Source organism: Doryrhamphus excisus, chromosome 18 (assembly GCF_030265055.1).
Source record: "Doryrhamphus excisus isolate RoL2022-K1 chromosome 18, RoL_Dexc_1.0, whole genome shotgun sequence".
Classification (NCBI taxonomy): domain Eukaryota; kingdom Metazoa; phylum Chordata; class Actinopteri; order Syngnathiformes; family Syngnathidae; genus Doryrhamphus; species Doryrhamphus excisus.
This window is the reverse complement of record NC_080483.1, coordinates 15,976,496-15,989,148: the sequence shown is the minus strand read 5'-3', so window position 1 is coordinate 15,989,148 and position 12,653 is coordinate 15,976,496. Positions and strand designations below refer to the sequence as shown.

The window sequence follows — 12,653 nt, the reverse complement described above, 5'->3', positions numbered from 1 at the left end:
TGATGATAGTAATAATAATAGGCTAATGAATAATATAATAATGATTATTACAGTAAACCTCGGATATATCGGACTCGGATATATCGGAAATTCGCTCACAACGGACAGATAAAAAAGAACCGATTTTTCTGTAATGCATTTCCAATAAAAATTCATTGCATATATCGGATTTTTTTATAACAGATTTCGCCTATTTCGGACAAAATCTCCAGTCCCGTTCCAATGCATTTCCATTAAATTTCCCTCGCATACATCGGATGGCCGCATCGTGGCGCTCCGATTCGCCGAATCGTGACAGGCCGCTATACGACGTCATTTGCAGCGTTTGCAGCGTTGCCTGCGCGTCCAGGTACATTGGAAACATAGTCAAGGAAGTGCCTTTTTATAACGGATAAAATCCCATTTACGCATATACCGGATATAAATCCGATATATGCGTAAAACGGACATTTTCCGGTATACGCATATAACAGATTTCGCTTATATCGGACAAAACCAGTGGGAACAATTGAATCCGATATATCCGAGGTTTACTGTACATTCATTCATATCCTGTGCATCTCCAGGGGGCTAAGCCCCCCCTGTCCTCAGAACCTAGTGAGGTTCTTGTACTTTGAGTTTGGTCAAAGTACATGTTTTAGATGTAGCAAAATGCGTTCTGTACACAATGAAGGGTACTTTGGAAATCACAGCAGCTGAAACGTAAGTTCCGTCATTTTGCGTGACACACTATATTGCATGTCATCATATCTTGTTTCATACACAACAGACCAGAAGAAACTATTCCCCTGTTTATTCAATGTGTTTTCAGTATATTTCAGTTTATTTGCAACTGCAAATCACTCGAGTCTGTGCGCCACGCCCCTCGAAGTGACGGCACCCTCTCTGGTACCCATTTCAGGCGAATCAACCCCATGACAAGTCACACAAAAACAAAAGGTCATGGGTTCATTCGTAAATTCCCAAGAGACGCATTGCCGAACTTCAAGGTTCCTATCAGCTCAAATCCATGGCCTCTGATTTCGCAACCAAATGTTTCATCTGTCACTATGGCGTCTACGAGGGGAAGTCGTTCTTCCCATTTGATCCCAGACAAATCTCAAGCCAGCAACTTTATTGAATGTTATCATCAAATACCGATGTGATATGTGTTTTTAATTCAGATAGAGCTTTGATTTGCACCACAGAATTCGACCCTGGTGGTTTGGGGTTGGGCATCGAGCCTCGCATATCGATGGGAACCGGGACTAATATTCCAATTCTCCCCGGATTGTGCATTCATTCATTCATTCATTCATTTTCTACCGCTTTTCCTCACGAGGGTCGCAGGGGGGGGGGGGGTGCTGGAGCCTATCCCAGCTGTCTTCGGGCGTAAGGCGGGGTACACCCTAGACAGGGCACATACAGACAAACAACCATTCACACTCACATTCATACCTATGGACAATTTGGAGTCGCCAATTAACCTAGCATGTTTTTGGAATGTGGGAGGAAACCGGAGTACCCGGAGAAAACCCACGCATGCACGGGGAGAACATGCAAACTCCACACAGAGATGCCCAAGGGTGGGATTGAACCCTGGTCTCCTAGCTGTGAGGTCTGTGCGCTAACCCCTACACCACCGTGCCGCCCCGGATTGTGCAAATGTTTTTATTTTGATTTCTAAATTCGATGCTTAGGAAGAACTAGACGGCGAGCACCAGTGAAGAAGAAGAGGCATTGTGTAGAAATAACAGAATACCTCATCTTTGATACGCTATGTCAGACTACAGACTACATTTAAGCAACCAGAATAAGGAAAGTGAAAGAATAAATGACCTCTGTCTCAAACCAATGTCACTGAGCTGATTCGCTCCAATGGCCACCACCGAACACGTATTGGCATTTATACACCAGTGTGAGCAGCACTGGAGGCAAGGTGGGTGAACTGTCTTGCTCAAGGACACAACAGCAGTGACAAGGATGGAGGGAGTTTTGTTTAACATGCTCTATGTGTCCTAAGCTATTTTAACTGGCTACATCTCTTTTTTTCTGACACTCATTGAAGGGGTCGTGATTCCATTTCCTCCTGCTTTCACATATGATATACTTCATATCATCTGATATAAAGAAAGAAAATATAAAGAAAGAAAAGACTCATGGAAGTCCTTTATCTTACCTCGACTTGTTGTTGGGATCGGGCTTCTAGTTTCAGTTTTTATAGTAGTGTTTACATGTAAACCGGGTTGGAGGGCTGCTGGAACCGGGTCCCCATCATCGGGTGGCTCTGGGGAGATGGCTGGAACACTCCTCTCCTCATCCATGGACATGGGCCTGGCTATTTTCGAGGGGGGTGGAGGGGCCGAGGCGCTAGCCTGGAGGAAGAGAGGCGCACATATAATTACAGGGATAAATATGAATAACAGGAACAATGTCTTATTGTCTTAGATCATGGGTGTCAAACTCACACAGGGGGGCCGAAAGTATAACTTAATGTAGTTTTGGACATTTTCCTTCTCTTTTTTTAAAAATTATTCTTTAGCATCCATTCATTCTGTCTTGAAATTGCTACTTTCTGCGAATATACATACATCTATGGTTGTTTTGGCATTGTTGTTGTGTCTGGCGAAAGCTACAATATTTTATACCAACACAAAAACATCCTAAATCCCAGAGATGTGTGACCAGGAACAATATGCATTCCCCAGCATGCTTTGCTGTCATTAAAATAATCACATTTGACTGTCTTGTGCCTTTTTAAGGTGCTAAGCGTAAGTAACGGTGCTAATAGAGTGTAATAGTTAAAGTGCTGTTGTTTTTAGTCATGTACAGTTAAATTATTTGGACTTTTGGTCTGAATCTGACACCCCCATTAAGAATGGTTGTGAATTTTATGCTATATACAATTTTATTTCTATTTTTAAGAGTAGTTTATACCGGGAAATCACTTACTTAGTCCGATCATTGTAAGAACTTGATAAGTCCAACTCAGTGCTATGTTCAAGGTCCACGGGCTGGATGAAATTGAAGCGTGGGCCAGATTTGCCCCCCCAGGCCTGACTTAGTTAGACACGTCTCAGGTGACTAATGCGATGGTAAAACTGGAAATGGCTCAACATTGTTTGATTTTTTACAAATATTTTTCTACTACAAAACATAGCAATACTGAACATACAATAATAAGCACAATTTGGAGGAAATATACAGTGTGACTAAGATTATTCAGGTTAATATTAATAGTTAATAGTTTAATAGCCACATTCAGAAAGCAGCTAATTAGTTTACATTATTTCACAAACAATGCATCACTTCTTTTTACACTTATATTATGATTAAAATGATTGATTAAGGTATTTTTACATTCAAGAATGTTACTAAACGGCGCAATTAATAAAAATGTTATGATGGTGACAGTTGACACTGGAACAGATTACCTATTTCACCATGGTGAAATTACTGTCAAAACAAAAACAAATTAGAGGTGAGCGGTGTCCAGGAACCGACTGTCTTCATCCTCATTCAAATGAAGAATAAACGGGGAAAGAATTTAAAAACTATAAAATGTCAATCTTATGTCAAATAAGATAAATTGCAAACAGATGACAGCTAAAAGGAAAACAGGTGTACTTTAGCAGAACATTCCATCTTTTAGTGTTGTGATGATGAAGTTAGTTAGTGCTGGCTAACTACAAAGATTGCTGTGTCATCAAAACAGTCAGCCGACTATTATTTCCTGTTTTGAATCCAATGTGTCACATCAGTCAAACACGGTGCAAAACATGCCTTTCTTCCACTTATAATCAAATATAACTACAAATGGCTTCTTTGTATTACTGAGAAACACGTCCAAGTGTGATAACAGTCAAATATAATGACTCTAAATGAAGATATTTCACATTTATATGAAAAATACCGTAAAAGCTGAGTCACGTTCGAGCGCGTGTTGTGCGCGCGCCTGCCCCTCAGCTGGACAGCTGTTTGCGCGCTCCCGCTGTTTCACTCGCCGACATACTACCTTGATGACTTTTGCTTCAAAACATCTGAAAAAAACACTTCAATGTGTTCGAATACTCGTACATGCTAACGGACTACATATAAAAAGCGACTTTATGAAGTTTTAAAAGTTTCAAATCCCGAATAAGGAGATTTGAGTAAACACATCCCGTTTTCAAACTCCGTATTCTTTGACATTTTGAGTCTTTACGATAGTTTGGAGACAAACATGTTGTTGTTTTGACGCTAATCCACTAAACGAGTCCCCGCAGGCTGAAAAAGAAAGAAACCAGCGGGAAGAAGTTTCGGTTTTATCCGCCATCGAGGCTGCTTTAGCTACACAATAACAACACTCACCTTGTGTGTAGATGTGTAGAAGATCTTTACTCTAATTCATTCTCTGACCTCTCCAGGTGGACTTGGACCATCGCAGACCTCCTTCCCCTCCTCGTACCCCCCCTCCTCCACTCTTATCAATGCACACTTCCACGAATCTTGCCCACGGAGAGAGCTCCAAAAGAATTTCAGTGCATTTTCAGTGCATTTTTCTCCACTTGAGATCTTCTTTCTCTTCCTCTCCGCCTCCTTCAAAACTTTCTCCGTCTCGCCCCTCTTTTCTCCAGATGTTGGGACGCTTTCTGGTAGCTTAGTGAAGAAAAAAAAAAGTTGTGACTGCAGCCTTTTTTCTCTTTCCCACGCGTGTATTTAAGAAAAAAAGGTGACTTAGTATGACGTGACGTCTTCGTGTATGTGCTTGGGTATGTGCTGCCTTCACGCTGCAGCAATTGGACAGGAAACCAAGAGCAAGGCAGCAGTGATTGTGCTTCCTCCGGGCTCTACTGTCATATAATTACCTCTTAAAGCCGAGCAGACAGCTAACACTGGGATGAATTATGAGTCTAGTAACCACATGTTTTTGCATTAATAATAGACTTTGCAATGCAGGTAGATAGCACCCACACCCGGCGTGGATCAGGGTGAGTCATTCCTCTGATATCTGCTTGGGTTCCTTTCATTTAACAAAGATTCCCTGACACTGTCGGAGAGCTAATAATTTAATGCAACGTTTTAATTGTACTGCATTGCATCATACTGGTAGGGGGTTTTCGAGATCACATATTACATATTATTTGAAGTTTCATGTTCTATATTGTAGTTTAAGAGCGTCGGACAAAATCTAGACTTGATGCTGGACTTTAAAAAAGTCTTCAGTAAGGAACTAGTTTTGGGCGGATATGTGCAAATATCGATATTATCGATGCATGGTGGTCTCGGTATTGGGTGCATTCCAGGTGGACTTAAATTTGAAATAAAATTTGTAATTTTAAGAAACAGCAAACACGTAGAATGTGAGTACAGAAAGCTAAAATGGTGATAATAATAATTAAACCAAACTTGAAATAGATATACAGTAAACCTCGGATATATCGGAAATTCGCTCACAACGGACAGATAAAAAAGAACCGATTTTTCTGTAATGCATTTCCAATAAAAATTCATTGCATATATCGGATTTTTTATAACGGATTTCGCCTATTTCGGACAAAATCTCCAGTCCCGTTCCAATGCATTTCCATTAAATTTCCCTCGCATATATCGGATGGCCGCATCGTGGCGCTCCGATTCGCCGAATCGTGACAGGCCGCTATACGACGTCATTTGCAGCGTTTGCAGCGTTGCCTGCGCGTCCAGGTACATTGGAAACATAGTCAAGGAAGTGCCTTTTTATAACGGATAAAATCCCATTTACGCATATACCGGATATAAATCCGATATATGCGTAAAACTGACATTTTCTGGTATACGCATATAACGGATTTCGCTTATATCGGACAAAACCAGTGGGAACAATTGAATCCGATATATCCGAGGTTTACTGTAACATGTTTTAGTCTTATCACAAAATACGTGCATGTTTTTGGAATGTCCACCAGAGGGAGCCAGAGGAGCCCAGAGGGAGGCTGACATCATTGCAGCACCCCGGCAGGCACCAATGAATGTTTTGCTTGGACACAAGGCATTATGGGAAAACTTAAAATACAGTAATGGAAAGAAATGATCAGACAACCCTTGTTTCTTCAGTTCATCTATCTATTTCCATGTCTGCTACAACTAAAAGTAGATTTGTTTCGACAGATATGATGATGATAACAAAAGTAGGTTCATTTAAGAGATGATATCTAGCAACTTCAATGTTTTTTTTGATAATAACCAAAATCTCTGAACTACTTATATGAATAACGGAAAAGTCCCTTTAGTTGTACCGGACATTAAAATAAATAGTTCCTAGGTACAGTTTGGATGTTAAGTTGCTGTGTGATGAGTTTACCATTCTTTGTAAGATGACACTGTGAGTCGGACAGAATGATTACTGTACACTCATGTACTGTAGGTATAGTAAAAAAAAACATATTTGTGGTCATTTAATTGTGTACTTTATATCACACTCATCACAACACAACGTCACTGAATGTTATCATTGTGCTACTTTTGTGAACATGTCATTTTCTTGCCTTTAATGCTAATGACGTGTTTGTCCAAAAAATGCACTTTATCCGCTTTTAACATATAAACTGTATCACTGCATAATGTAATCTATATTATTCATCACATATAATGTAACATAAAGGAATGGTACAGGAGGATACTACGGTATAGCAATGCTAGCATGTTACATGTAGAGTACTGACATTACAGTCACATTTTAACAGTCACGTCATGCTATGTTATCATAAATCCTGAAGAACTCTAACATCTGTAGCTGGCTTTTACAATTGAAACGTAATTAAACAGCGCATTTTGCATAATGATTACATTGCATAATGATTTGCATCAAAAAATGTCAACTCTAGTTATGAAATTCCCCAAAAAATGAGATAAATTCTAACCAGTTTAACCGTAAATCAAACACATGCAAACAGAGGCTGAGCTACTCTGTGTCAAAGCCTCACAAGCTCAGGTGAGTGATTGAGAACACCAATTGAAAAGGAGGCCATCAGGTTGTTAACCAAAATGGAGGCTGTCGAGAAGGCCGCACAAGATTTGCTGCAGCAAATTACCTCGCCCACGCCTTCGCACATCAATCAAACAGAACATTCTCATCAGCTGCAACCTCCAGGTGTCGGTCTCGTCTATGGAGGGTTGGTCTCCATCCAGCTCAGCTGTTTGTTTCATGTCCTGTGCAGGCTTGTCCTACATTAAAAAAAAAACTGTATTTTAGGTAGAACCCAATTTATTTTGGATCAAGTACTACAAAACAAGGGGACATCTGTACTGCTTACAATAATTCATCAGTTCTTAGTATCAGTTTACGGTATTCTTGATCTAGTTCAGAGAATCTCATTGATTTTGAATGGCATCTGATTAAAGTTGGTCACTGGTTAGTCTGTTACGTTCCATTTTCTGAAGTAGTGCATGAAAACCAAGGCAGTGTACGAAAACCAAGGCAAATCTGACAAAAACTGGTGCATACAAAAACCATTTTGAATGACATCTGATTGAAGTTGGTCACTGGTGTCACGACGCGGCATGTCTGTGTTGCGGTGCGACCCCAGGATGCAGAGAGCAGGACCAAATAGCAGGTAAATAATATTTATTCTAGCTATAATAGCAGCAGGACAAACAAACAATGATCCAACACAGGGAGACGCACACACCTGAACTAAATAGACACAAATTAGGGACAGGTGTGGGTGATTGGGACAACGAAGGAAGACAGGGCAAAGACAGGAAGTTCAATACAAAATAAGAGTGTTCAAAAGGGAAACCAAAGCCCAGACAGGGAACATAAACTGTCACGCACAAACCCACACAGGGCGTGACAACTGGTTAGTTTGTTGCGTTCCATTTTCTGAAGTAGTGTATGAAAACCACGACAGTGTACGAAAACCAAGGCAGTGTATGAAAACCAAGGCAAATCTTACAAAAACTGGTGCATACAAAAACCATTTTGAATGACATCTGATTGAAGTTGGTCATTGGTTAGTTTGTTACTTACCATTTTCTGAAGTAGTGTATGAAAACCAAGGCAGTGTACGAAAACCAAGGCAAATTTTACAAAAACTGGTGCATACAAAAAACATTTTGAATGACATCTGATTAAAGTTGGTCACTGGTTAGTGTGTTGCGTTTCATTTTCTGAAGTAGTGTATGAAAACCAAGGCAGTGTACGAAAACCAAGGCAAATCTTACAAAAACTGGTGCATACAAAAACCATTTTGAATGACATCTGATTGATGTTGGTCACTGGTTAGTTTGTTAGGTTCCATTTTCTGAAGTAGTGTATGAAAACCAAGGCAGTGTACGAAAACCAAGGCAGTGTATGAAAACCAAGGCAAATCTTACAAAAACTAGTGCATACAAAAACCATTTTGAATGACATCAGATTGAAGTTGGTCACTGGTTAGTTTGTTGCGTTCCATTTTCTGAAGTAGTGTATGAAAACCAAGGCAGTGTACGAAAACCAAGGCAAATCTTACAAAAACTTGTGCATACAAAAACCAAAGTATGACTGTACGCACAAACATAAACACAGTGTTCTGTGATTCCTTCTTGGATAAAAAAAAAAAAAATTTCACGCATCCTCTTCCTCAGTGAACCAGGAAGTGGCCTGCTAACAATCGGTCAATCGGACAAATGAACACAAATTGAACTCAGAGCGCCGCTTTAAGCGCAACTATGACCGGTTTGACCATCTGTGTTTTTGATATAGGGCGTCTGTCAGCGCCGCACATTAGTAACATGTGTACAAAGGATGACTCAGTGGAGACAACTGCTTCGTAATGTTCGAGAACCTGCCGTTGTTTATGGCTTTTTACTGGAATAAGAGAGGAACATTCCCCAACGGGAATCACAACAACTAAACTTTAAATAATAATAATAAAAAAATCATTGTATGATATTGTATAGCATTGCTGGGAGCATTTCATGTTTCCCAGCATGCATTGCTAAACTGCCTTGTAAATATTTGTAAATATTATACATTTGTATGTAGTGTATGTCGTATTTAGTAGGTATTAGTAGGTACCCCCCTTTTCCTTCCTATTGTGTGCCAAGCTCATTCCAAGTTCCGTCCTACTGTTGTTTGCAATGTTTTAAATATTTATTCTCATATTAATGGGACTTCAAATTTAGGCTGCGGACAACGTGGTGTATGCGACATTTTATTCTTATTTGTTTATTCTTTCGCCATATTGTACTGAGCAGTCAGGACAGGGATGAGCATATCACTTTGTTATGTTGCAATATGATGTTTTTCCAGGTCTATGGCTTTCATCACACTTTTCATTTGTGTCATCAATGTGATGGGATTGCAAAAACAACACACACAAAACTATAAATCCTATGTTTTAGATATGAGATTTGTCTTCCTGTGCTTCTTCCCTTTAGTCATCACCAGAATTAAACAAAAACGTTAATTAGTGACATGAAAGGGATAACATACTGTTGTATTAAAGGTCGGTTTTATGCAAAAATTGATGAGACATTAGAAAAAAAAATAAATTCCCTCATTTGTTTGCTCCACTTTGGAGAGAAGAAACACTCAAATGATCGCTGTTGTGGTTCTGGCGTTTCATGACATCACAAAGGGAAAAACCTCCTTCCCCTATGGACCGTCTCTGACCCCGCCCCGAGATAGATGACCCTGTCTCGTGGACAATGTTGTAAAAAAAAAATACAAAAAAATTGCAGGCTTCGCTACACATCTAAAAAAAATATGACTATATATATTTTGGAGCTCTGCCATTTTTTCTTTAGTGAATAGGCTGATCTAGCATCATGTTGCTATTAAAATGTGACTGAAATGTAGCTCACGTAACATGCGTCCTCTTTTTGGAGGACATAAATAGTATGTGCAACATAGCATCGATTATGTCGGACGTAAAGAGTTACAGTGTATTACTTAAAAAGCAGATAAAATGCACGATAGCTTGGAGCCACACCCACTAACATAGCTAATAAGCATTAAAGCTACAGACACAAAACGACATTTATTACGCCGACTGATTGAGTTATCCATGATTGGACCTTTAACACAGAGGTGTTGTGCTCCATACTTAGTATGGTTCTGGTTTTCTGGTTCTGAGGTGGTCAGGGCCCCGCCGTCCTGCGACCGAGCGCAGCGAGCAGACAAATATGACAGCGTCCTTCCACATTCCTCACCTCCAACCCTTCGATCAAATCATCTTGCAATTATGACTCCACAGCCACTGTTGTCGCTCAAGGCATTGTTGCAGTATTTGTACGAGCTGCAGCAAAAATACTTCCATCGAGTATCAACCACGGTACCATAAACAACATGACAAGCATATCTTGGCTTTTTTGGTACCTTCAAAGTTCTTATCTGTTTTATTAAAGCGATTGTTAATAACACAATGTGGTGCTGACAGAATCAGAATCAGAATCAGAATCAGAATCAGAATCAGAATACCCTTTATTGTCATTTTACATATAGTACAATGAAATTGCAGCAGCTCCATTTTCAGTGCAAGACAGTATGACAGTACAAAATATAGAAATTAGAGAATAAATAAAGAATAAATAGAAGAATTAGAAGAAAAAATCATAAATAACATTGTAGAGGGGCGGCACGGTGGTCTAGGGGTTAGCGCGCAGACCTCACAGCCAGGAGACCAGGGTTCAATCCCACCCTCTCTGTGTGGAGTTTGCATGTTCTCCCCGTGCATGCGTGGGTTTTCTCCGGGTACTCCGGTTTCCTCCCACATTCCAAAAACATGCTAGGTTAATTAGCGACTCCAAATTGTCCATAGGTATGAATGTGAGTGTGAATGGTTGTTTGTCCTATATGTGCCCTGTGATTGGCTGGCGACCAGTCCAGGGTGTACCCCGCCTTACGCGCGAAGACAGCTGGGATAGGCTCCAGCACCCCCCGCGACCCTCGTGAGGAAAAAGCGGTAGAAAATGAATGAATGAATGAATGAAGGCAACTGAATTTAGGAATTTAAGATTCTATTATTTTTACGTTTGTATGCCAGTTAGGAAAGGTAAAAAGTGTTCACTAATAAAAGTTTAATGATGGTGACAATTGGTAATGGTAATGGTAATGGTTTTATTTCATTTGAACATGCATCAGATTACAATTGAGTGCATCCCATAATCAGTTCCCAGTTCCACATGTCCAAAAGGAGTAGGAAGAAGCAAAGCTTATTAAATCCTACCCCTCCATCTGGTACTTTTACAATCAGTAACTGTTACATTTGTTCACTTCCTGCTTTCCTAATATAGTTTAAGTTTTTTTTTTTCATATTTCTCCTCTCTTGTAGAGAAGTATTGGATGACATTTTTAGCTAATTGGTTATTTTTAGCCTTATGCATTATTTTAGCTGTTTGAAGATGAACTATATCAGCAAGTTGAATTATTTGTCATTTTACAAATAAGTATATAGTATGTTCTCTGTAGGCGGCAAGTAAATAAAACATTAATAATCATTTTAAAATAACATTTTCCAATTAAAAATGGACCCGTCCTGAGAAAAGACGATTATCTGAGCCATAAGGTTCAAATGTTTTGCTTTATGTTTCAAATTTAGTTCTTCCCTGAGATCATATTTCTCCTCTCTTGTAGAGAAGTAATGTAAAATAATTAAATTTCTATTATTAAGATTCTATTATTTTTACGTTTGTATGCCAGTTAGGAAAGGTAAAAAGTGTTCACTAGTAAAAATGTTATGATGGTGACAATTTGACTCTGGAACAATTAATAAGATTTCTTCTTGTCTTATATACGTATATAAAAAAATAATTATTAACTGTTGCCGAAAGGTACAGGTACGTATGTACATATCGAAGTGAAAAAGTGTTTACAAGGACAGGCTGTCCTCTAAAAGGGATCCACGCCAAGCAATTCCCAAAGGACGCTATTTGGTGAAGAACTGCAGCTTTAACAAGAGAGTCATCAGCGAGAGAGAGAAAGTTGACCCAACCAGGAGAAGGAGGAGGAGGAGGAGGAGGATGGAGCAGAGATTTGCTCCACTGCCCTACAACCTCACCAGCGCATGTGAGAATAAGAAGGTTTGTTTGTGAGCAGGAACGTCAAACGAGAGCCACATGCACCCGGCAAGTGTCTGTTAAGAATTATTATAAACTTTCAATGTGGATTGTTGGAGGAGTTCAGTGCATTCTGATGGAGAGAGGAGGAGGAGGAGGAGGAGGAGGAGGAGAAGGAGGAGGTTGAAAATGTGGTTCCAATCACTCACAAAGATGCTTTTGTTCTGCAGCTGTGGTCCCCCCCCCCCTTCTCTGAAATGGTGAAATGTGTATTTACATGTATGTGTATGATCTTGACCTCTTCTCCACGTGTTTTTTTTTTCTTGAAATTCTAGCTTTCTTACAAAAATGACCCAATTATGTTTAAGGTCAACATTTTTTGTGGTTATTTTAGCTACAAAACAATCCACTGTTGAGTTGTGCACATTCAGTGCATTTGATGTTGGCTATACACTCAATGGATCTCTCTAACTTAAATATATGGATGCATTTATCATGTAATATCATGTAATAATTTACTATTTTTTTTAATTAATACAATTTTACTAGGGGGCTGCACGGCGGAAAGTGGTTAGCGCTCAGGCCTCACAGCTAGGAGACCCGAGTTCGATTCCACCCTCTGCCATCTCTGTGTGGAGTTTGCATGTTCTCCCCGTGCATGCGTGGATTTTCTC

The 12,653-nt window shown here is 39.7% G+C and overlaps 1 protein-coding gene across 4 annotated transcripts in view; it reads right to left on the bottom strand.

Moving 5' to 3' along the window:
* The window catches only part of mdfi (MyoD family inhibitor), a 44,910-nt gene extending 36,898 nt beyond the window's left edge, over window positions 1-8,012 (bottom strand). For 2 of the 4 annotated variants that reach the window (XM_058055080.1, XM_058055083.1), the window contains exons 1-2: window positions 4,330-4,757; window positions 2,159-2,354 (exon numbers count right to left, since the gene is read on the bottom strand). In XM_058055080.1, the coding sequence (XP_057911063.1) occupies window positions 2,159-2,309 (151 nt within the window). In that variant the 5' untranslated portion in view covers window positions 2,310-2,354; window positions 4,330-4,757. Of the gene's footprint in view, window positions 1-2,158; window positions 2,355-3,892; window positions 4,221-4,329; window positions 4,758-7,969 lie in introns of those variants that run through there. The other 2 variants (XM_058055081.1, XM_058055082.1) reach the window with 2 other exon arrangements.
* Between the last annotated feature and the right edge of the window lie 4,641 nt (window positions 8,013-12,653).